This window comes from Xyrauchen texanus, chromosome 21 (genome assembly GCF_025860055.1).
Source record: "Xyrauchen texanus isolate HMW12.3.18 chromosome 21, RBS_HiC_50CHRs, whole genome shotgun sequence".
Taxonomy (NCBI): domain Eukaryota; kingdom Metazoa; phylum Chordata; class Actinopteri; order Cypriniformes; family Catostomidae; genus Xyrauchen; species Xyrauchen texanus.
In genome coordinates, this window is record NC_068296.1 from 14,437,523 (window position 1) to 14,462,992 (window position 25,470).

General features: G+C 37.2%; 3 protein-coding genes and 2 pseudogenes across 3 annotated transcripts; 3 read left to right on the forward strand and 2 right to left on the reverse strand.

Annotated features, from left to right (window-relative positions):
• LOC127661310 (extracellular calcium-sensing receptor-like) overlaps positions 1–922 on the forward strand; it is a 12,731-nt pseudogene extending 11,809 nt beyond the window's left edge.
• Positions 1–7,871, forward strand: part of LOC127661201 (extracellular calcium-sensing receptor-like) — a 17,021-nt pseudogene extending 9,150 nt beyond the window's left edge.
• Positions 7,872–8,462: 591 nt separating this feature from the next.
• Positions 8,463–9,320, reverse strand: LOC127661311 (vomeronasal type-2 receptor 26-like). The gene has a single exon (XM_052151937.1). It carries the CDS (start codon positions 9,318–9,320, stop codon positions 8,463–8,465), a length of 858 nt encoding a protein of 285 aa, XP_052007897.1.
• A 1,984-nt stretch (positions 9,321–11,304) lies between these two features.
• Positions 11,305–16,991, forward strand: LOC127661199 (extracellular calcium-sensing receptor-like). The gene is made up of 6 exons (XM_052151807.1): positions 11,305–11,522; positions 11,718–12,012; positions 12,527–13,312; positions 13,514–13,735; positions 14,527–14,650; positions 15,894–16,991. Exons 1-6 carry the CDS (start codon positions 11,305–11,307, stop codon positions 16,808–16,810), a joined length of 2,562 nt encoding a protein of 853 aa, XP_052007767.1. The 3' UTR covers positions 16,811–16,991.
• A 448-nt stretch (positions 16,992–17,439) lies between these two features.
• LOC127661203 (extracellular calcium-sensing receptor) lies at positions 17,440–22,180 on the reverse strand. Its single transcript, XM_052151810.1, has 6 exons — positions 21,951–22,180; positions 21,364–21,670; positions 19,274–20,092; positions 18,949–19,176; positions 18,717–18,840; positions 17,440–18,454 (listed from the first exon to the last, which is right to left on the reverse strand). The coding sequence occupies exons 1-6, from the start codon at positions 22,178–22,180 to the stop codon at positions 17,550–17,552; spliced, it is 2,613 nt and encodes an 870-aa protein (XP_052007770.1). The 3' UTR covers positions 17,440–17,549.
• Positions 22,181–25,470: the final 3,290 nt, after the last annotated feature.

Consider the following 25,470-nt stretch of genomic DNA (forward strand, 5'->3'; position numbering starts at 1 on the left):
ACAAACTATCTGAGGAAAACAAGGGCTTAAATATACAAGGGAACAAACAAGGGAACGAGGAACACCTGGGGAAACAATCAGGGAATGAGAAATAATCAGGGGAAAACCAATCATAAAATTAAACTGCAAGGAACTACAAAAACCTAACAGGAAACAGGAATTAAACAAGAACTTCAACATAAAAGCACAAACATAAAGACAACAGGGAATGTGACAAGTGAGTGCATATATTCTTTTTTTTTTTTTTCTGCAGTAATTTAATTATCAAAGGGAACACATACTTTTGAAATACACATTTTTTCATAAAGGTGGCAGGTGCCTTGTCCAATGACAAGACAAAACAATGCCATTGGGACTGTTTTCATCCATTGCTGTATGAGTGAGAGGCATCATCTAATAGCCCTTGATTAGGTCAAAGGAAGTTGAAGAAGGTATACAGTATATCCCATATGCTCACTTGTTGCTTCAGTTGCTACGTGTGCTCCTTACATTTACACATTTAGTCAATTAGTAGATGCTTTCTTCCAATGCAATTTACAAATGAGGAACATAACAAGCAATTTGTCATACAAAAGTCAACAATATCTACAGTATCGCACTGCCAAGTTTTAACAGTGGCTGGAGTAGTAAAGATGTGGTCGCAGAAGAAAGAGACAGACAAGGAATATTTTATTTTTATTTTTTATTGATAAACAGTAAGTGCATTTAGTGTGGATTGGTTAAGTGCTCGTGGAACAGGTGTGTTTTCAGCTGGTTCTTGAGTGCTGAGATGGTGTCACCAGATTGTGTGGAGGTTGAAAGCTCATTCAACCATAGTGGAACAGAGAAAGTGACTGATCGTGAAATGGACTTTGTGCCTCTTTGCGACGGGACCACCAGGTGCCGCTCGTTCATTGACCACAGAGAGCGAGTTGGGACATAGACCTGAAAGAGTGATTTGAAGACTGTGCTGTTCCATTAGCTGTCCTGAAGGCCAGAGTCATAGTCTTGAATTTGATATGGGCAGCTACTGGCAACCAGTGGAGTGAAATCAAGAGTGGGGTGACATGGGCACTCTAAGGCTGATTGAAGACCAGATGCGCTGTAGTGATCTGGACCATATGCAGTGTCTTAATCATGAGAGATGGGAGACTGGCCAACAGGGCATTACAGTGGTCTAGTCTTGAAATGACCAGAGCTTAAATTAGGAGCTGCATACTGTAGAATATTCAGACAGGAATGGTCTGATTTTCCTGATGTTATAAAGTGTGTTCCAGCAAGACCCAAGGTGGGTTATGAGACATCGGCAGTGAAGTTAAGCTGATCATCCACCACCACTTCCAGGCTGTCCTGGTTGGCGTTAGCATATTTGAACCAAGATGAATAGAGAGGTTGTGATTAACAGATGGGTTGGCTGGAATCAAGAGGAGTTCTGTTTTGGCAAGGTTGAGCTGAAGGTGACATTCCTTCATCCAGGCCGAGATCTCTGAGAGGCAGGTAAAGATACGAGCTGAGACGATGGGGTCGTCAGGCTGGATTGACAGGTAAGGAAAACATTGAGGGACACCTTATCCAGGGTCTCCCTAGTAGGGGATTGTCCATGAAGTATGTATACTGTATGTCCTGTCTGTTTTTTTGTTTTGATAGAATTTTTTCTCCTATTGGTCAGAATGTGAAAAGATTAAATCTGATCATAACCACAAAATCATACATATATTAAAAATAATAATAATGCTTGCAACAGTGACATAAAACATTTATATTTGAATTCAAGCTATTGATCTGTAATTATGTTTTTTTTTTATTTATTTATTTATTTATTTATTTTTATTTACTTGGCTTCTTGAATCTACAATGATTTTGCATTGACTTAAAATGTATTTTAAGTTTCTTTGAAATACTTTATTTAAATTATTTATTTTTGAATTTGAAATGTAGAATGATTGATAGCTATGTTTGTGTCCCTGGAATATAATTAATGTCTGAATTGGCTTGCAAAATCACTTAAAAAATAAGCAGGAAGGGAGAGTTAAAGAAGAAAATAAATATGCTTTCATCCTGACATATCTCTTGTTGTTGGCAGGGTGTGTGTGACCTTAAAAAGGCGGTCCTGATTTTGGTGTTTTGAAACTTTATGATACACTGGAGACATACTGTCCTTATGGCTGACATAAAGTATATGAAATATTAGCCCCACCCTCTTTGTTTTTCCAGTTGCAACATTAACAACAGAAGTGGCTATGGTGGGTATTTAAACAAGGCCTAATGCTTGCCTAAAATTTGGAGTGCTTGCTGGTTTAGCAGGAGAAATGCATGTAAATCTTTTATTTACACTGACAGTACTCTGCATTACCAGTGTGTGTGGAATTGATCCAGTCACCTGCATTCTGCAAGGAGACCCCCAACCTCCTGCAATCTTCATGGATGGAGACTTTATTATTGGAGGGGCTTTCGCCATTCATTACTCAATGAAGATAGAGAATCACACCTACACTCGACGGCCACAGCTACTGGAGTGCAGTGGCAGGTTAGCTTTTAATAGAGGAGTGAATACAGAACAGACTGATATTGATTGTTCAGAAATTATGTTCAGAATTTTATTTTTGTTTGTTTAGCATAAATGAGCCAATCAGAGCTAATCAGATATGTAAAAATTTAATTTGAATGTTTTTTCCCCTAATAATGTTATAATGTCGTTTTTTTATTATCTGTAACTCAACAGCATGGACTTCAGAGAGCTGCGCTTTGCTCGTGCCTTGGAGTTCGCCACCCAAGAGATCAACAACAGCTCCGAGCTCTTACCGGGCATCACTTTAGGCTACAGTATATATGACTCTTGTGCCTCTGCGCCCATGGCAATAAAAGTAGCGTTTCAGCTTGCCAACGGGCAAGACCTCATATTTAATGACACTGGTTTCTGTGCAAATTCTGCTGCTGTTACAGCAGTAGTGGGAGATTCTGTTTCCACACCGTCTATAAGCATGTCAAGACTTCTGAGTCATTTTGGAATTCCACAGGTGCCTGCACAATTTTACAAATAAAAATATAGCCTATTTCGACCGACATTATTGTGTAGAATCTATTTTTGCCTGTTGAAAACACCGGCACAGAAGCATGCAGTGGCTACAACACAGACGAGTCAGAGTTAGGGGCCGTTCACACAGGAAGCTTACACAGTGCAAAGGAATGGAATTATTCCTATTATAATAATTAGTAGTAGTAGCAGTGGCAGAAGTAGTAGGCCTAGTAGTAATTATATTTTTGTTTTTGTTGGTTTTATTATTTTTAATATTAAGTTTGATTTAGATTTTTTTTCTTTACTTGCCACAGCATATTAAATTAATTTTCGCCATGTGACGTGTCGTATAACGGCCAGAGACGTCGGTCTACTCTAGCGGACGAAGGCGGATAATCAAAATAATAATCAATAAATAACATTGATGTTTTGTGGTTACTGACTTTTTTGTTGGTTTGTTTGTTTTGCTCTCCTTCCCTTCTTGGTGCATTACAGGTGAGTCATTATGCAACTTGTGCTTGTCTCAGTGATAAACGGCAGTATCCTAATTTCTTCAGGACCATCCCCAGCGATCACCATCAAGCGGCCGCTTTGGCACGGATGGTCAGGCACTTCGGATGGATGTGGATTGGGGCTGTGCGCAGTGATTCAGACTATGGGAACAATGGCATGACATCATTCCTGAAAGCTGCAGAGGAAGAGGGAATCTGTGTGGAGTATTCAGAGGCCTATTACAGGACACAGCCGCGCACTAAACTCAAAAGAGTCGCAGATGTTATCCGCAGGTCAACGGCTCGTGTAATAGTTGCTTTTCTGGCGATGGGCGACATGAGACTTCTCTTAGAAGAACTGAGCCAGCAGCCTCCTCCACCGCTGCAGTGGATTGGCAGTGAGGGGTGGATTGCAGACTCAGAGTTGCAGCGGTTTAATATGTGTATTGGTGCTGTGGGCTTTGTAGTTCAGCGCTCGTTTATCCCGGGTCTGCGTAACTTTCTACTTGATCTCTCTTCAGAACAGGTGCTGAAATTTCCCTTATTGACGGAATTTTGGGAGAGGTCATTTAGCTGTAGTTTTAAACGACAGACAGGTTCTTCATCCAGTCTGCCAGTATGTGATGGCACAGAAGACCTGCGTGCATTAAAGAACCCGTACACAGACACGTCCCAGGTGCGAGTCTCTAACATGGTCTACAAAGCCACATATGCTATAGCTCATGCCATTCATGCCACTCTCTGTACTGACAAGCAATGTGACAAAAACATTAAAGTTGAGCCCCGACAGGTAGGCCTACATTTTCGAATCATTGAATAATTAAATTCCATGGATGATTATTTACAAATGAGATTTAATATATTTGGAACATATTTGTAGTTTTTGTGAACTGTAAAATGTTGTTTAAAAAGGCACACATTTCAGCATTGATTATTTGGCAAATAGTTTTCATTAACACAAACCAACAATATTTTACTATCCATCATTTAGGTTTTTGAACAGCTTAAGCGAGTGAACTTCACTAGAAATAATTATTCAGTTTCATTTGATGCCAATGGGGATCCTGTGGCCATCTATGAACTTGTGAACTGGCAGCCTCAGAAAGATGGTTCAATTAAATTTGTAACAGTGGGTCTCTATGAAGCATCCCAGCCTAAAGGCCAAGAATTCAGTCTGAGTAGAGCTGTCATTTGGAACGATGGCAGTGAAAAGGTATACTGTATAAAACAATATATATTTATCAAATAACATACTTTCACTAAGCACTTTATTTGGAACACTATGGTCTTTATACTATGGAACTTTATAACATGGTTTCTGCTTTTGTAGCCTATCTGCCTCAAGGTTTGAATTGTACAGACTCGTTATCTGAGCTACCGTAGCCTTTCTGTCAGCTTGAACCAGTCTGGTCCTCATTTCCCAAGAGCATCATAAGCCTAAGTATATTGCAGAATCCATCAAACGATTCATCTTAATTTAGCTAAACTCTAGAGACTTTTGTGCTTTAAAATCCCAGGAGATCAGCAGTTACAGAAGTAGGCCTACTCAAACCAGCCCAACTGGCACCAACAATCATGCCATGGTCAAAATCACTGAGATCACATTTGTTCCCCATTCTGTTGGTTGATGTGAACATTAACTGAAGGTCCTGATCCGTATGTGCATGATGTTATGTATTGCACTGCTGCCACATGATTGACTGATTTGATAATCTCATAAATATGTAGGTGTACAGGTCTTCCTAATAAAGTACTCAGTGAGATAAAAAAAATTAAATAAAAAATAAAAAAGTCTTTATGTGGAAACATCTAAATTAACTGGTTTTATTAAGTTAAAAATTATTTTGAATATGAATAAAACAGCCCATCAGATTCAACTAAATAAATTTTTATAGGTTATATCAAGTAGAAATACTGCAGATTGTTGAAGTAACAATTATGTGTTTTTCAGTATATATAAGGTTTTGATCTATTCTATGTGATTGTGAATATCTGTCACTTCCAGGTGCCTGCGTCTGTGTGCAGTGCGAGCTGTGACCCAGGCACTAGGAAAGCTGTAAAAAAGGAAAACCTGTCTGCTGTTATGACTGCATTAACTGTGCTGAAGGAGAGATCAGCAATGAGACAGGTAATGTATTTTACATATTCTTATGTATCACATTATTAGGGATGAGAATCAGTAAACTTTATTAAACTTCTGATTCTGATTCCACTTAAAAATTCCATTAATGATAATACTCTCGAGGAAGCACAATATAATTGATCCGAACTACTATATTATACCATTCACTATATTTTGTTATATACAGTATTCTAAACAAAAATGCTTAATAAAAACAGTACTACAATATTTTCTCTAACATATCTTTAGATGTTTATTAAGTAGCTTAAGTTATTGAGATATTTTAGACCACATAGTTCGTCTGTTAGTCGTTTTGACAGATTTATAAAAAAGAACCAGTCCTGAGTGTTTTTGAGTAGACTACAATATTGTTTGCATGCAACATCAAATATACAGTGCAAACAGTGAAGTCCTTTTCATGAATGAATGACACTTATAAGCTGATTCTTTTGGATAAATCAGACAATATGATTGGTTCTTGTAGCTCAACTGGTAGAGCATGGCACTGGCAATGCCATGATCATCGGTTCAATTCCCACAAAACAAACAAAAAACTGATAAAAAAAATGTATACATGAATGCATTTGTAACAACTCAATGATGTCAAAGGAGGAAGCTGGGACTGGCTTGACAATACACATGAGACTTTAATTATACACGACAGTACTAAATTTTTAGTGTCACACATAACACACTGCTTTTCGGCAATACATAACCAAATACACAGAGGCTACAGTGGTCTCACACTGACACGTCGACACACACACAGACATATCTGTGTGTCTCTCTCTCTCATCTGCCACTGTCTCCACTCCTCATATTATCCTGCCGCCCCTTACTGGAGCATGAGACCGGTGTGCCACATTGGTGGAGCTGATTCACCACTTATCTTCCCGTCCTGTCTCTGCCCAGACACTGCTCGAACCTGCCCTGCTCACCACAGCATTCATCTGTCAAATGCATAAATGTAAATCTAAATGTGATGGAAAGATATGTTGTATATTTATTTTTTAATTGAAGATTATTCATTGTATTACAACTGGTTCTGAATAAGAACTGGTTCTCAATTCCCAAACCTACACATCATAGTTACAATAAGCAATTTATCAGTTTGTCCCATATATAATGCTCCAAACAGGAGAAACTGGTTGCTCATTCTAAAACACAGTGTGTTCTTTTAACCTGTATTACACCATTTTGTTTCTGTGGTTCATAAATGGTTGAAATAAGAACAAATTCTTCATGTTTCAGATTCTTTAGATTGTTACAGATGCCCACCTGAGTACTGGCCCAATAAAGATAATGATAAGTGCCTTCCTAAACCAGTGGAATTTCTGTCCTGGGATGAGATCCTCGGAATCATCCTGGCTGCTTTCTCTATTGCTGGCTCTTCAGTGGCTTTGATCATGGCTTTAGTGTTCTACAAAAACAGGACTTCTCCAATAGTTAGAGCCAACAATTCAGAATTGAGCTTCCTGCTGCTCTTCTCACTGACTCTGTGTTTTCTCTGTTCACTTACTTTCATTGGTCGACCCACTGATTGGTCCTGTATGTTGCGTCACACAGCGTTTGGAATCACTTTTGTCCTCTGTATCTCTTGTGTTCTAGGGAAAACTTTAGTGGTGTTAATGGCCTTCAAGGCTACACTTCCTGGAAATAATGCCATGAAATGGTTTGGGCCTCCTCAACAGAGACTCACTGTTCTTGGTTTCACTCTTGTGCAGGTTGTTATCTGTGTGCTTTGGTTAAAAATATCCCCTCCTTTTCCATACAAAAATATGCAACACTACAAAGAAAAGATTGTACTAGAATGCAGTTTGGGCTCCGGTATTGGTTTCTGGGCCGTACTGGGTTATATAGGCCTCCTAGCTTTGCTTTGCTTTGTTTTAGCTTTTCTGGCCCGAAAGCTTCCAGATAACTTCAATGAGGCTAAATTCATCACATTCAGTATGCTCATATTCTCTGCTGTATGGATCACTTTTGTGCCTGCTTATGTCAGTTCTCCAGGAAAATTTACTGTAGCTGTGGAGATATTTGCAATTTTAGCCTCAAGTTTTGGCTTGATTTTCTGTATTTTTGCTCCTAAGTGTTTCATTATTATTTTTAGGCCAGAGCAAAATACCAAAAAACACCTAATGGGTAAAGTAACTTCCGTAAAAGCCCTTTGAAATAAAATATTTTTCAGTCATTCTCTTTTTAGATTCTTAGCCAAAATACATGACTCTGTGAAGCTGGATGTATTGTTTGCCATTTCCAGTTTTGACTCTTGAGACACACAAAACAATCAATGGAGATGTTCACACACACACACATACACACAAAAAATTTGCCATTATGTTCTGTGATTTTAACGCAGCTGCATATTTTCCTGTTTGTTTTAATGTATGTGCAAATATGTTGGGTAAAATACATAAAATAGAAATGTGTAATGAATTCAGAAGTATACATGCACTGTATTCTGTATGCATTTTTGCTGTAGTTTATTTGTTAAATAAAGGCACACATATGGCAATTTGGGTAGTTTTATTCTATAAAATCTAATGAAAAGTAAAGAAAAAGGCTTTGTTTGTTATAATGGCTTTATTTCAACATGGGTTATCAAGTATTAATAAGTAATTAACAATAGTTATATTAAAAAGTATCAAAGAAATAACAACTATCAACAGTATCAATAAACATTATATATTATTGTTTCATGTCTGACAATAAAATCTAGAAGTTTGATCCAGAAATAAAATTGTAACAAAATTAGTACATTTTTCCATTTAAATTAAATAGAATTGGCTCTACAATAAATCTATAAAGAATTTAATAATGATCGATTGATCAGTCAAAAAAGGAGCATGATAAATAGTCATGAAATTATCACTGACAGGGACAATGTAATGTATAGTAATTTGATAAAAAAGCATTTTGTTGTTTTTCCAGTCATGGCCTTCTTAGTGTTTAAATCAGGCCTCAGCAGAATTATGTAACATTTAGGTACAAAAATACAAAATAGAAGTCCAAAAGTGGAAGCAAGAATGGCAAATATCTCAACAGCCACCGTGTACTTCCCTGGTGAGCTGTTGTATGCTGGAATGAAGGATATCCACACTGCAAAAAAGATGAGCATACTAAAGGTGATGAGCTTAGCTTCATTAAATGTATCTGGAAGTTTCCGCCCAAGGAAGGCAAGGGCAAAACACATACAAGAAAGCAATCCAATATAGCCCAGCACCATGTAAAATCCAAGTGGCCACATGTCTTTACATTCTAGTACAATCTTACCATCCTGATAGGATGTGTTTTTATAAGGATAAGGAGGTGCTAGTGCCAGCCAGCAAGCACATAGAATAACTTGACCCGTTGTGCAGCAGAAAATGAAGGCCCTTTGCTGTGGAGGGCTGAATAACTTTAAGGAACTGGAACCAGGCATAGTGGAACGAAAGGCTAAGAGCACCACAATGGTCTTGACCAGTATGCATGAGATACTAAGTACAAAACTGATACCAAACGCAGCCTGCCGGGTGCGACATGTCCATGGTGAGGGACGGCCCACAAATATCAGAGAGCAAAGAAAGCAAAGTTTAAGAGACAGCAGCAGTAGAAAGCTCATCTCAGAGTTGTTGGCCTTAACTATGGGCGTGCTTCGAAAAATGAAAAAAATCACTGTAATAACAGTTGCCACTGCAACTCCAAAGAGAGACAGACAAATGAGAATGATGCCCATGATGTCATGGTAGGAGAGAAACTCCTCTATGCCAGCAAGACAGGAAACTCTTTCTTTGTTTGGCCAGTAGTACTGGGGACACGTGATACACTCAGATTTATTATGAATAAAACGATGATCAGTCAATCATAAAAGAATATGACAAATATTGATGACAGGGACAATATTACAGTATGTACAGGAATATGATAAAATAATAATAACAATACTTTTGTCATTTTTCCAGGCATTCCCTTCTTAGTGTTTAAATTAGGCCTTTACAGAAGTATGTAACATTTAGGTACAAAAATACAAAACAGAAGTCCATCAGTGGCCACAAATCCAATATAGCTCAGCACCCTGTAAAATCCAAGCGGCCACACATCTTTATATACATTCAATGAGCACTTTACTAGGAAGATTATGGTCTTAATAAAGTGCCCAATGTGGTCTTCTGCTGTTGTTGCCCACCCGCCTCATGGTTTGAAGTGTTGTGCATTCTGAGGCAGCTGTTATGCTTATTACAGTAATACAGAGCGGTTATCTGAGTTACCGTAGCCTTTCTGCCAGCTTGAACCAGTCTGGCCATTCTCTGTTCTCATTCTCTGACCTTTCTCATCTAAAAGGCATTTCGGTCCTCAGAACTTTAAGCACCATTCTGGGTAAACTCTAGAGACTGTTGTGCATAAAAATCCCAGGAGATCAGCAGTTACAGAAATAATCAAACCAGCCTGTCTGGTACCAACAATCATGCCACAGTCGAAATAACTGAGATCAAACAAAAAAATTCTCCATTCTGATGGTTGATGTGAAAATTATTTGAAACTCCTGATGCATATCTGCATGATTTTATGCATTGCACTGCTGCCAAATGATTTGGCTGATTAAATAATGAGTAGGTGTACAGTTTTTTCTAATGAATTGCTCAGTGATATGACGAGGCATGCAGGCAAAGAATGAGGATCTAAGTGCAGCTTTATTAAAATAAACAAGAAAACTCAGAATAAAGAAAAACACAGGGAACCTAGCACAGAACATAACAAAACATCCAAGAACTGACAAACTATCTGAGGAAAACAAGGGCTTAAATATACAAGGGGTCTCCCTAGTAGGGGATTGTCCATGAAGTATGTATACTGTATGTCCTGTCTGTTTTTTTGTTTTGATAGAATTTTTTCTCCTATTGGTCAGAATGTGAAAAGATTCAATCTGATCATAACCACAAAATCATACTTTTCATGTCCATTGATCCTTTAAATGTAAGCCATTCCTGGTCTCATAATACCTGCTTTCAGCAATATGTTTATATTATATATATATATATATACATTATTATTATTTTTAATATATATATGTATGTATATTATATATATATATATATATATATATATATATATATATATATATATATATATATATATATATTAAAAATAATAATAATGCTTGCAACAGTGACATAAAACATTTATATTTGAATTCAAGCTATTGATCTGTAATTATGTTTTTTTTTTTTTTTTTTTTTTTATTTACTTGGCTTCTTGAATCTACAATGATTTTGCATTGACTTAAAATGTATTTTAAGTTTCTTTGAAATACTTTATTTAAATTATTTGTTTTTTGAATTTGAAATGTAGAATGATTGATAGCTATGTTTGTGTCCCTGGAATATAATTAATGTCTGAATTGGCTTGCAAAATCACTTAAAAAATAAGCAGGAAGGGAGAGTTAAAGAAGAAAATAAATATGCTTTCATCCTGACATATCTCTTGTTGTTGGCAGGGTGTGTGTGACCTTAAAAAGGCGGTCCTGATTTTGGTGTTTTGAAACTTTATGATACACTGGAGACATACTGTCCTTATGGCTGACATAAAGTATATGAAATATTAGCCCCACCCTCTTTGTTTTTCCAGTTGCAACATTAACAACAGAAGTGGCTATGGTGGGTATTTAAACAAGGCCTAATGCTTGCCTAAAATTTGGAGTGCTTGCTGGTTTAGCAGGAGAAATGCATGTAAATCTTTTATTTACACTGACAGTACTCTGCATTACCAGTGTGTGTGGAATTGATCCAGTCACCTGCATTCTGCAAGGAGACCCCCAACCTCCTGCAATCTTCATGGATGGAGACTTTATTATTGGAGGGGCTTTCACCATTCATTACTCAATGAAGATAGAGAATCACACCTACACTCGACGGCCACAGCTACTGGAGTGCAGTGGCAGGTTAGCTTTTAATAGAGGAGTGAATACAGAACAGACTGATATTGATTGTTCAGAAATTATGTTCAGAATTTTATTTTTGCTTGTTTAGCATAAATGAGCCAATCAGAGCTAATCAGATATGTAAAAATTTAATTTGAATGTTTTTTCCCCTAATAATGTTATAATGTCGTTTTTTTATTATCTGTAACTCAACAGCATGGACTTCAGAGAGCTGCGCTTTGCTCGTGCCTTGGAGTTCGCCACCCAAGAGATCAACAACAGCTCCGAGCTCTTACCGGGCATCACTTTAGGCTACAGTATATATGACTCTTGTGCCTCTGCGCCCATGGCAATAAAAGTAGCGTTTCAGTTTGCCAACGGGCAAGACCTCATATTTAATGACACTGGTTCCTGTGCAAATTCTGCTGCTGTTACAGCAGTAGTGGGAGATTCTGGTTCCACACCGTCTATAAGCATGTCAAGAATTCTGAGTCATTTTGGAATTCCACAGGTGCCTGCACAATTTTACAAATAAAAATATAGCCTATTTCGACCGACATTATTGTGTAGAATCTATTTTTGCCTGTTGAAAACACCGGCACAGAAGCATGCAGTGGCTACAACACAGACGAGTCAGAGTTAGGGGCCGTTCACACAGGAAGCGTACACAGTGCAAAGGAATGGAATTATTCCTATTATAATAATTAGTAGTAGTAGTAGCAGTGGCAGAAGTAGTAGGCCTAGTAGCAATTATATTTTAGTTTTTGTTGGTTTTATTATTTTTAATATTAAGTTTGATTTTGATTTTTTTCTTTACTTGCCACAGCATCTTAAATTAATTTTCGCCATGTGACGTGTCGTATAACGGCCAGAGACGTCGGTCTACTCTAGCGGACGAAGGCGGACCGTTGTCTGTAGACGAACGGTCAAAATAATAATCAATAAATAACATTGATGTTTTGTGGTTACTGACTTTTTTGTTGGTTTGTTTGTTTTGCTCTCCTTCCCTTCTTGGTGCATTACAGGTGAGTCATTATGCAACTTGTGCTTGTCTCAGTGATAAACGGCAGTATCCTAATTTCTTCAGGACCATCCCCAGCGATCACCATCAAGCGGCCGCTTTGGCACGGATGGTCAGGCACTTCGGATGGACGTGGATTGGGGCTGTGCGCAGTGATTCAGACTATGGGAACAATGGCATGACATCATTCCTGAAAGCTGCAGAGGAAGAGGGAATCTGTGTGGAGTATTCGGAGGCCTATTACAGGACACAGCCGCGCACTAAACTCAAAAGAGTCGCAGATGTTATCCGCAGGTCAACGGCTCGTGTAATAGTTGCTTTCCTGGCCCTGGGCGACATGAGACTTCTCTTAGAAGAACTGAGCCAGCAGCCTCCTCCACCGCTGCAGTGGATTGGCAGTGAGGGGTGGATTGCAGACTCAGAGTTGCTGCGGTTTAATATGTGTATTGGTGCTGTGGGCTTTGTAGTTCAGCGCTCGTTTATCCCGGGTCTGCGTAACTTTCTACTTGATCTCTCTTCAGAACAGGTGCTGAAATTTCCCTTGTTGACGGAATTTTGGGAGAGGTCATTTAGCTGTAGTTTTAAACGACAGACAGGTTCTTCATCCAGTCTGCCAGTATGTGATGGCACAGAAGACCTGCGTGCATTAAAGAACCCGTACACAGACACGTCCCAGGTGCGAGTCTCTAACATGGTCTACAAAGCCACATATGCTATAGCTCATGCCATTCATGCCACTCTCTGTACTGACAAGCAATGTGACAAAAACATTAAAGTTGAGCCCCGACAGGTAGGCCTACATTTTCGAATCATTGAATAATTAAATTCCATGAATGATTATTTACAAATGAGATTTAATATATTTGGAACATATTTGTAGTTTTTGTGAACTGTAAAATGTTGTTTAAAAAGGCACACATTTCAGCATTGATTATTTGGCAAATAGTTTTCATTAACACAAACCAACAATATTTTACTATCCATCATTTAGGTTTTTGAACAGCTTAAGCGAGTGAACTTCACTAGAAATAATTATTCAGTTTCATTTGATGCCAATGGGGATCCTGTGGCCATCTATGAACTTGTGAACTGGCAGCCTCAGAAAGATGGTTCAATTCAATTTGTAACAGTGGGTCTCTATGATGCATCCCAGCCTAAAGGCCAAGAATTCAGTCTGAGTAGAGCTGTCATTTGGAACGATGGCAGTGAAAAGGTATACTGTATAAAACAATATATATTTATCAAATAACATACTTTCACTAAGCACTTTATTTGGAACACTATGGTCTTTATACTATGGAACTTTATAACATGGTTTCTGCTTTTGTAGCCTATCTGCCTCAAGGTTTGAATTGTACAGACTCGTTATCTGAGCTACCGTAGCCTTTCTGTCAGCTTGAACCAGTCTGGTCCTCATTTCCCAAGAGCATCATAAGCCTAAGTATATTGCAGAATCCATCAAACGATTCATCTTAATTTAGCTAAACTCTAGAGACTTTTGAGCTTTAAAATCCCAGGAGATCAGCAGTTACATAAGTAGGCCTACTCAAACCAGCCCAACTGGCACCAACAATCATGCCAAGGTCAAAATCACTGAGATCACATTTGTTCCCCATTCTGTTGGTTGATGTGAACATTAACTGAAGGTCCTGATCCGTATGTGCATGATGTTATGTATTGCACTGCTGCCACATGATTGACTGATTTGATAATCTCATAAATATGTAGGTGTACAAGTCTTCCTAATAAAGTACTCAGTGAGATAAAAAAATAAAATAAAAAATAAAAAAGTCTTTATGTGGAAACATCTAAATTAACTGGTTTTATTAAGTTAAAAATTATTTTGAATATGAATAAAACAGCCCATCAGATTCAACTAAATAAATTTTTATAGGTTATATCAAGTAGAAATACTGCAGATTGTTGAAGTAACAATTATGTGTTTTTCAGTATATATAAGGTTTTGATCTATTCTATGTGATTGTGAATATCTGTCACTTCCAGGTGCCTGCGTCTGTGTGCAGTGCGAGCTGTGACCCAGGCACTAGGAAAGCTGTAAAAAAAGGAAAACCTGTCTGCTGTTATGACTGCATTAACTGTGCTGAAGGAGAGATCAGCAATGAGACAGGTAATGTATTTTACATATTCTTATGTATCACATTATTAGGGATGAGAATCGTAAACTTTATTAAACTTCTGATTCTGATTCCACTTAAAAATTCCATTAATGATAATACGCTCGAGGAAGCACAATATAATTGATCCTAACTACTATGTTACACCATTCACTATATTTTGTTATATACAGTATTCTAAACAAAAATGCTCAATAAAAACAGTACTACAATATTTTCTCTAACATATCTTTAGATGTTTATTAAGTAGCTTAAGTTATTGAGATATTTTAGACCACATAGTTCATCTGTTAGTCGTTTTGCCAGATTTATAAAAAAGAACCAGTCCTGAGTGTTTTTGAGTAGACTACAATATTGTTTGCATGCAACATCAAATATACAGTGCAAACATTGAAGTCCTTTTCATGAATGAATGACACTTATAAGCTGATTCTTTTGGATAAATCAGACAATATGATTGGTTCTTGTAGCTCAACTGGTAGAGCATGGCACTGGCAATGCCATGATCATCGGTTCAATTCCCACAAAACTAACAAAAAACTGATAAAAAAATTTATAAATGAATGCATTTGTAACAACTCAATGATGTAAAAGGAGGAAGCTGGGACTGGCTTGACAATACACATGAGACTTTAATTATACACGACAGTACTAAATTTTTAGTGTCACACATAACACACTGCTTTTCAGCAATACATAACCAAATACACAGAGGCTACAGTGGTCTCACACTGAGACGTCGACACACACACAGACATATCTGTGTGTCTCTCTCTCTCATCTGCCGCTGTCTCCACTCCTCATATTATCCTGCCGCCCCTTACTGGAGCATGAGACCGGTGTGCCACATTGGTGGAGCTGATTCACCACTTATCTTCCCGTCCTGTCTCTGCCCAGACACTGCTCGAACCTGCCCTGCTCGCCACAGCATTCATCTGTCAAATGCATAAATGTAAATCTAAATGTGATGGAAAGATGTGTTGTATATTTATTTTTTAATTGAAGATTATTCATTGTATTACAACTGGTTCTGAATAAGAACTGGTTCTCAATTCCCAAACCTACACATCATAGTTACAATAAGCAATTTATCAGTTTGTCCCGTATATAATGCTCCAAACAGGAGAAACTGGTTGCTCATTCTAAAACACAGTGTGTTCTTTTAACCTGTATTACACCATTTTGTTTCTGTGGTTCATAAATGGTTGAAATAAGAACAAATTCTTCATGTTTCAGATTCTTTAGATTGTTACAGATGCCCACCTGAGTACTGGCCCAATAAAGATAATGATAAGTGCCTTCCTAAACCAGTGGAATTTCTGTCCTGGGATGAGATCCTCGGAATCATCCTGGCTGCTTTCTCTATTGCTGGCTCTTCAGTGGCTTTGATCATGGCTTTAGTGTTCTACAAAAACAGGACTTCTCCAATAGTTAGAGCCAACAATTCAGAACTGAGCTTCCTGCTGCTCTTCTCACTGACTCTGTGTTTTCTCTGTTCACTTACTTTTATTGGTCGACCCACTGATTGGTCCTGTATGTTGCGTCACACAGCGTTTGGGATCACGTTTGTCCTCTGTATCTCTTGTGTTCTAGGGAAAACATTAGTGGTGTTAATGGCCTTCAAGGCTACACTTCCTGGAAATAATGCCATGAAATGGTTTGGGCCTCTTCAACAGAGACTCACTGTTCTTGGTTTCACTCTTGTGCAGGTTGTTATCTGTGTGCTTTGGTTAAAAATATCCCCTCCTGTTCCATACAAAAATATGCAACACTACAAAGAAAAGATTGTACTAGAATGCAGTTTGGGCTCCGGTATTGGTTTCTGGGCTGTACTGGGTTATATAGGCGTCCTAGCTTTCCTTTGCTTTGTTTTAGCTTTTCTGGCCCGAAAGCTTCCAGATAACTTCAATGAGGCTAAATTCATCACATTCAGTATGCTCATATTCTGTGCTGTATGGATCACTTTTGTGCCTGCTTATGTCAGTTCTCCAGGAAAATTTACTGTAGCTGTGGAGATATTTGCAATTTTAGCCTCAAGTTTTGGCTTGATTTTCTGTATTTTTGCTCCTAAGTGTTTCATTATTATTTTTAGGCCAGAGCAAAATACCAAAAAACACCTAATGGGTAAAGTAACTTCCGTAAAAGCCCTTTGAAATAAAATATTTTTCAGTCATTCTCTTTTTAGATTCTTAGCCAAAATACATGACTCTGTGAAGCTGGATGTATTGTTTGCCATTTCCAGTTTTGACTCTTGAGACACACAAAACAATCAATGGAGATGTTCACACACACACATACACACAAAAAATTTGTCATTATGTTCTGTGATTTTAACGCAGCTGCATATTTTCCTGTTTGTTTTAATGTATGTGCAAATATGTTGGGTAAAATACATAAAATAGAAATGTGTAATGAATTCAGAAGTATACATGCACTGTATTCTGTATGCATTTTTGCTGTAGTTTATTTGTTAAATAAAGGCACACATATGGCAATTTGGGTAGTTTTATTCTATAAAATCTAATGAAAAGTAAAGAAAAAGGCTTTGTTTGTTTATAATGGCTTTATTTCAACATGGGTTATCAAGTATTAATAAGTAATTAACAATAGTTATATTAAAAAGTATCAAAGAAATAACAACTATCAACAGTATCAATAAACATTATATATTATTGTTTCATGTCTGACAATAAAATCTAGAAGTTTGATCCAGAAATAAAATTGTAAAAAAATTAGTACATTTTTCCATTTAAATTAAATAGAATTGGCTCTACAATAAATGTATAAAGAATTTAATAATGATCGATTGATCAGTCAAAAAAGGAGCATGATAAATAGTCATGAAATTATCACTGACAGGGACAATGTAATGTATAGTAATTTGATAAAAAATCATTTTGTTGTTTTTCCAGTCATGGCCTTCTTAGTGTTTAAATCAGGCCTCAGCAGAATTATGTAACATTTAGGTACAAAAATACAAAATAGAAGTCCAAAAGTGGAAGCAAGAATGGCAAATATCTCAACAGCCACCGTGTACTTCCCTGGTGAGCTGTTGTATGCTGGAATGAAGGATATCCACACTGCAAAAAAGATGAGCATACTAAAGGTGATGAGCTTAGCTTCATTAAATGTATCTGGAAGTTTCCGCCCAAGGAAGGCAAGGGCAAAACACATACAAGAAAGCAATCCAATATAGCCCAGCACCATGTAAAATCCAAGTGGCCACATGTCTTTACATTCTAGTACAATCTTACCATCCTGATAGGATGTGTTTTTATAAGGATAAGGAGGTGCTAGTGCCAGCCAGCAAGCACATAGAATAACTTGACCCGTTGTGCAGCAGAAAATGAAGGCCCTTTGCTGTGGAGGGCTGAATAACTTTAAGGAACTGGAACCAGGCATAGTGGAACGAAAGGCTAAGAGCACCACAATGGTCTTGACCAGTATGCATGAGATACAAAGTACAAAACTGATACCAAACGCAGCCTGCCGGGTGCGACATGTCCATGGTGAGGGACGGCCCACAAATATCAGAGAGCAAAGAAAGCAAAGTTTAAGAGACAGCAGCAGTAGAAAGCTCATCTCAGAGTTGTTGGCCTTAACTATGGGCGTGCTTCGAAAAATGAAAAAAATCACTGTAATAACAGTTGCCACTGCAACTCCAAAGAGAGACAGACAAATGAGAATGATGCCCATGATGTCATGGTAGGAGAGAAACTCCTCTATGCCAGCAAGACAGGAAACTCTTTCTTTGTTTGGCCAGTAGTACTGGGGACACGTGATACACTCAGTAGCACCTGGTAGATGAAAAAAAAGAAAAGCATGAAATAGTATTAAAGAAAAAAAAAACATATGAAAAAACATTTTTAAACAGCCTAAGATGGTTTGTTGGCCTTAGCTGGTTCAAGATGGTCTCCCAGTCTTACCAGTTGAAAAGTGCCCAAAACATCTCTAAAACCAGCCAAAATACCAGACTGGAAGCTAAGACCAACAAATTAGCTTAGGCTGGAAAAAGCTGTTTTTCCTGCAAAGACTACCCGTGTTATTTCCCATATTTACCTGAGATATTGCTGATTTGCCCTTCAGCACAGGGCAAACAGTCAAAGCAGCAAATAGGTTGCCCTGGGCGAGTGGCCTGCCGTGTTCCAGGGGGGCAAGAAGGGGTGCATAAGGAAGAAGGGACCTGCATGTTACAATTTAGAACAGCTTAGAACACATAACAATTTATTGAAAACATTTTATTGGACATAAAATCCACCATAAATAGCTAATTGCTTTTTAAATGATTCACCTCAGTTTGTCCCCCAGCCCACTGAATTGATTCCATATCTATCTTAAGCTGCTGCCCCTGTGGGGCAGAGCCATCATAGCTGCCCACCATCTGAAATTGGATGGCACCTTGTTCATCTCTCTGCCAGTTTATGATGTCATAGAGGGGCACAGGCTCTCCATTCTTGTCAAAATACACCTTCTCTTTAAACTGGTTGGTAAAATTAACTTTCTTCAGGTAATGAAGAAGCTATTAAATTGGTTGAGGCAAAGTGGAACAATATTATGTAAAATATATAAATATTCCAAACAATCAATAATTTAAAAAGACTTCGATATCTTATTACCTGCCATGGAGAAAATTTTGACTCAGCATTACAGAATTTGTGATATGAGCTGTGTGCTCTGGAATCACATTGTAACAGTTGGTGCAGAGCATGGGCAATAGCATACACTGCTTTATAGACATTGTAGGAAATCCTGACCCGTGATACATCAGTGTAGCTATTTTTAATGCCCATTAGATCTTCTGAGCCAGTACATAGTGCTAACTCAGAATCACCTTTGTTCTCATAACCAAGTCTGCATCCAAAAAGCGCCTTCCAAAACATGTTTGTAAAAACATATTCAGGTCTAGGTGAGGGCTTTACTCTTAGGAGAAACTCAGCCAGGCCAGGAATCGTAGTGCCCTTGAAGGCAAAGCCCAGTGTTCCAGCTAGAACAGAGTGAAGTTCAGGGACAGTGAGCAGTTTGGCTGTCACCCAGGCTTCACTAGCCACCCATTGCCAACGTGTCAGATTCCTATGAGCCACCTCAACCAGGAGATCCAGCAGTTGTCCTTCAGTGGCAAATGCTATAATCACCTGTGCAGTGGAACTCTCCAAGTTATTAACAATTGAATGAATTATTGCCTGAGAAGATGCTTTGGGTATAGTGTGGTGAAAGGCTACACAGCCTCCAAGTCGATTAAGCTGCTCGGTAAAGGCCTGGATACCATAGTGACTGTAGTCATCGTCCGTGCCCACTGTGCCCACCCAGCGCCAGCCAAAGTGTGAAACCAACTGAACCAGTCCCTGCACTTGAAATACATCACTTGGGACAGTACGAAGGAAAGAAGGGTACTCCTTCTTGTCTGTGAGACATGTGCAAGTCGCAAAGTAGCTTATCTAAGAGGGCATCCAGCAGAGGGAGAAATAGAAATAGGAATGTTAGGAGAAAAGTAAAAAGTTAAAGAGGCTATTTTACTGAAACTGCTGATTTGGAGAGTAAATCAACTTTGAAAGCATTGTATTATTTTGTAACATTATAATATTATTTTTTTATATATATATATATTGACAGTCAATGGTTTCTTTTATTTTACAGCAATATACAGCTAAATGTATTGTAAGACATCTTAGCTGAAAGATGTTTTTGTGCACTGTAAGGGTTTTTATTTCCTAGGTTTTCTTACATTGTTTTATACTAAAAACATTATTCACTAGTTTTCACAACATGTTTTTTTTTTACAATAGCAAAAATTTACTTAATTTAATTACATGTGAAATTAACTCAACTATGACAAGCTTTTCTTCTGTAAGACTCATACATGATCACGCATTGTAAAGATAAAAAACAATCATAAATAATATTTACTTAAAAGCTAGAGCATTATTTTTTGCATAAATACGAAATTTAGAATTTACTTAATATTTTCAAGTTCACACGTAGACTAACTTAATCAGTGTATTTTTTGCTATATTTACTTCACCACAAATTATTATTATTATTTTTAAAAAGAAATCAGTGTAGGAAACACACTGGAAACCCCTGGGAAAGCTTGTGAATGAATTGTGATAAATATCAGTAATGTGCAACTTGCTACAATTTGCTAGCATTCTATTGCTTCACTTTTAAAAGTACAACGAAAATGCCTGGTTAATATTTTGAAGGATCATAGATATAACTGATCACCAGGCATGTTTGTTCTCCAATAAAATATAATAACTGAGAATAGTAGTGTATAGCTGTTATATTTCAGATTTATTTTAATGAGCATTAAAGGTTTTACTAAATGCAAGTTCTTGAAAGGTGGGCCTTTTATGGGTCAAGACCCATACATGAAAATCAAAGTTTTAAAAGATTGACAGAGTTTAGCTGGATGACAGATTATTCTTTATAAGTGCTTTTACATTGTCCTCAATACATACAATTATAAAACACACAGTTACACAATGCTACTTATAAGGTCGTTTTTAACTGAAAGGGGCACCTGTTTATGCTGATTTTAAAAGATTTTTACAACAGGAGTAAATAAAAAATAAACTGACTAAAATTCTGAAGCATAATCATGGATTGTTTAAACAAACAAAGAAAACATTTTAATGAATATATAAATAGAACAGATATATAAAAGAATTATACTTATATAGAACTATCATCTCTTACAGACTCTTACCAGAGGAATTCCAAATGGACCAAGAGTTTGTGCAATGGCCCGTGTAGGAGAAGATGATGCAAGACCGATAACAGCTGGCACCGGGGCTGTGGAAATACATTTAGAACTGAAGGCAGTAGCAACTTGCGTTTGACTGGAGGAGCCATTTACCAGGGAGAGTGCACTCCGCAGGCTGGTATGGACATGATCACAGCTGTCCAAGATCCGATAACCTAGTGTCACTCCTGGTAATAAAATTGAGTTATTGTTAATTTCTTCAATGGCAAACACCATAGTTTGGATCCAACGGAATGCACGAAAGTCAAACCTGTTGAGGAGATGGAAAGAGAGGAGAGACAACAAGAAGAGAGCTGGTTATAGCAGTTGTGAAATATTAACAGACAGGCCTGAGGAACACAGTTCAGATATACAATTCTAAAGGTGAAAAACAAGATGCATTTGTTCAGTATAAATATAATGCAGCAATTGTCTGGGTAGCAAGTCTTTACAGCTCAATCATATATCATTCATGGTACATTTAAGGTTTTGTAATATTCTTTTGGCATTTTTATGCTGTTCTCCATTCTCTGCAGTACAGTTTCACACACCCGCTGCACTCTTGATGCTGTGGCTGCTCAGCATATGTGTGGTCAGGCTCTGGAGCTATGTAGTGCAAGGGAAACAGCCCTCCAATTACAATATCACCGTCCTGTTCCAAAGCTGGTGAGCTAAATTCACCCAGTCTCCAACAGCTATTGTCCAATGAGGTGCAGACAACTACTGATAAATGCAACAGAAGCAAAAGACCCAGTGGTAGACCCAGTTTAGTCACTGGCATCTTACTGGTCATTGCTTAATCTTTTGAATCTAAACATGGACACAGCTAGTGAGGACTCCATACAGTGTATGTAAGTCTAGAATCACCAGTTATATAAAATATAGCACAGTCATGCCATATAAAACATCAGGTGAGACTAGCCAATGATATATGCAGTGGGTGGAGTAGTTACTCCATGTGCTTTAACCCTTTAAGCTCTGAATTTGTTTTTAAAGATTTCCTGTTTCAGTGGCATATCCAAAATAAAGGGTTTATAAATCTACAAAACAAACAAACAAAAAAACAAAGAGGGTAAATAGGTATCATTTTAAAGAAAATGTTTCAAACATTTTAATAATATAGATTACAATAAATGATGAGACTCACAGCCTAAGAAACTGCTGAAAAATTAAATAAAATACAAATAAACTTGAGCCAAAAATGTACTTTTTTTCTTATTTTTCTGATTTTATATTACCTCAGGGTGTAAATAAGGTATCTCCAGAAACCTGCATTTGTTTTGTTCCCAATCATGTCACCTGTAACTGAGTAAAATGTTGTGTAGATGCGACAAAGCAATCAAAGTATAAAACAAATGTCTCCAAGTGTCCAAAAGCCTCTCCAAACAAATCATAGTGTGTTAATAATTGTACATGCAAATACAACAATGACTAAAGGTAAGCTCTCCCTCCAAAGCATGCAGGCAAGATTAATAAGATAGGTAACTCATTCAATTTCATTCTGTGTCATTTGAGCCATCATTGTACTTGTGGCCATCTCCTGGGCCATATGTAATTAGTGAACGATCATCTCTGCCCATATTTTGATGACTTCTACCTATGGTTGCAGCAATCTGAATCCTAATACGATTGGTTTAGCATTCCGTGATGCTGGACAACGTACTACATCATTTCTGATGAAGTCATCTGATCCAGGAAAGCTACCATGTTTTTAGCCAGATCGCAAATGATATGCTGTGTGCTCACCATATTTTTGTCTGTCAGTAAAACAAAGAGGCTGGTTGTATTCTACTCTTTGAGAGCTTCCCACGACATATGACACATGGCTGTTTGATGAGTTTTATGTTTTTAACAATTACAATAACTTGTCCTGTGAAAATGTATGAATAAATTATCAAAACGGAACACTTCTGATTTTGACTACAAATTTCAAAGCACTTGTTCAGTTTTGGTCATAATGCCTACATGCATTGTAGCTTGTAGGCTTAAAGCTATACCTATTTTGTGTTGGTCAAGACTGTAGTTAGTAATATTTTGATAATTATTTTTTATTAATAATTACTTTAGATCATAAATAATATGAAATAGTGCCTTGGTAGATAGGGAGCCTATTAAATCACATTTTGTTTCTGAAAGTAGAATGACATTTTTAAATCTTGTTGATAATAATAATTTGTATTTTTGTGACCCCCAAAAAGTATTTGGACACTTACTGTAAGCCACACTTTAAAATTCATAAAATAAATAAAGAGACAATATGCATACATTTCAAAATGAAGACAAAAATTATTTGTACTTGAATAAAAATGTATTAAAAAAAATCCACTTACAAGAGAAGTCTACATAACATCTATAAAGTCTATAAATCCACTTGCAAGGGACATGACTAAAGGGCTCTGTATGTGTGTTTCAGTATGTATGTCTGTGTATGCATGGGTGTTTGTATTTGTGTGCTTTGGGCATATAGGCCTCTATGTTAAAGGTTGGTGTGTCTGATAGTGAGACATGACGAGTAAACAGCATGTCATGAGGTGACTGACATCTACTGGACATTTTAAGGAGCACACTCTCTTAACAAGGTTCCATGTTACAGTTACAACCAATGCTTTTGCAGTATATAGGACACAAAAGGCCTTTAGGCCACACATACTATCTCTCAACTCACACACACTCAGATACATAGCCCTCAATATAAACATATATATAGTGGCCCCAAAAAATATTTGGAAATTTAAGCCACACTTTATAAATGTATTTAACGTTTATAACAAATATCAAACCAATGGTGTTTATTTTAAAGAGATAAAGCACACATTTACTTTCAAGCAAAATTTTTACAAATAATTTGTTAGATTTATATTTATAAAACAATTAAAATATTTTTAATCAAAACAAAAGCATTTGCAGACTTTTTGGTTGTCAAATTTAGTGGAACACGTGCATAGTCAATGTGATGATCTACACCTTCCTCTGCTAGGATACCTGTGTGAACTGGGGGACTGACTTCATACTAAGTACATACAATCAAATGTATTTTTGTCAGTTGGTTAAAAGTAATTGCCAAAAAAAAAAAAAAAGGCTCAATAAGTGAAGTTCTGAAAAAAGGTCCATCATCATGTGTTTGTAGATGCCACATGCTTTAAAATTTTATATCTAATGCAATGTCATTTAAGTGTGACAAAATATCTCTAATGCTTTTTGGGGGGCACTGTGTATACAGTATTTCACCAGTGGTGCCTCTCATGCTCATTTGACAATGAATTAATTGGTACCACCTTATTTTAGTTGTCTTTAACTACTATGTATGTACTTAAGCATTTAATACAATTTATGTATTATTTATGTATTCGTTGTTGCATTGTAATTACATTAGTAGTTACACTGTTAACTTTACATCTATCCCTAAACCTAACCCAACACTTACCCTAAAACCTATCTCTAAAACCTACCCGTCCCTCAACCTCATTTGCAGCAAATGTGAATCTTGTGAGAATTTAGTACAGCAACATGTAGTTAAACAGTAATTACACTGTATTGTCTGTATTATAATGTTAGTACATAGTAGTTAAAGACACCAATACAAAATGTGACCAATTAATCTATTTGTATTTTAATATGTTGAACCCACAGAATAGAAATGGTGGTCTTCCATTATCCTGAAAAAAATAAATAAATAAATAAAGTGAGACCTGGAGTGAAGTTTTTCCTGAGAAACCTATGTGGCACCACCTGCTCTATAAATAAGCGCTGCACAATCTTTTCTCACATATTGCGCTCTGGGTGAGCTCAATATATGAGAGAAACTCTGAGATCTGGATAATTCTACATATATTTATTTATCTATCCTTTAACTGTATTTGTGTAGCTTCAATCCTCAGCTTACACACACACCTGTCAGGATGTCATGGAGATGCACTGGCCATCTATGATGTTATGAACTGGCAGCCAAGCTCTGACAGGTCGATCATTGTCGGTGTGGTAGATGAAGGGGTGGCAACTTGGAAGATGCTCACACTGGATGAGGATGCATTATTCTGGAACTTTGAGATGAAGAAATTAACTAACATTGTT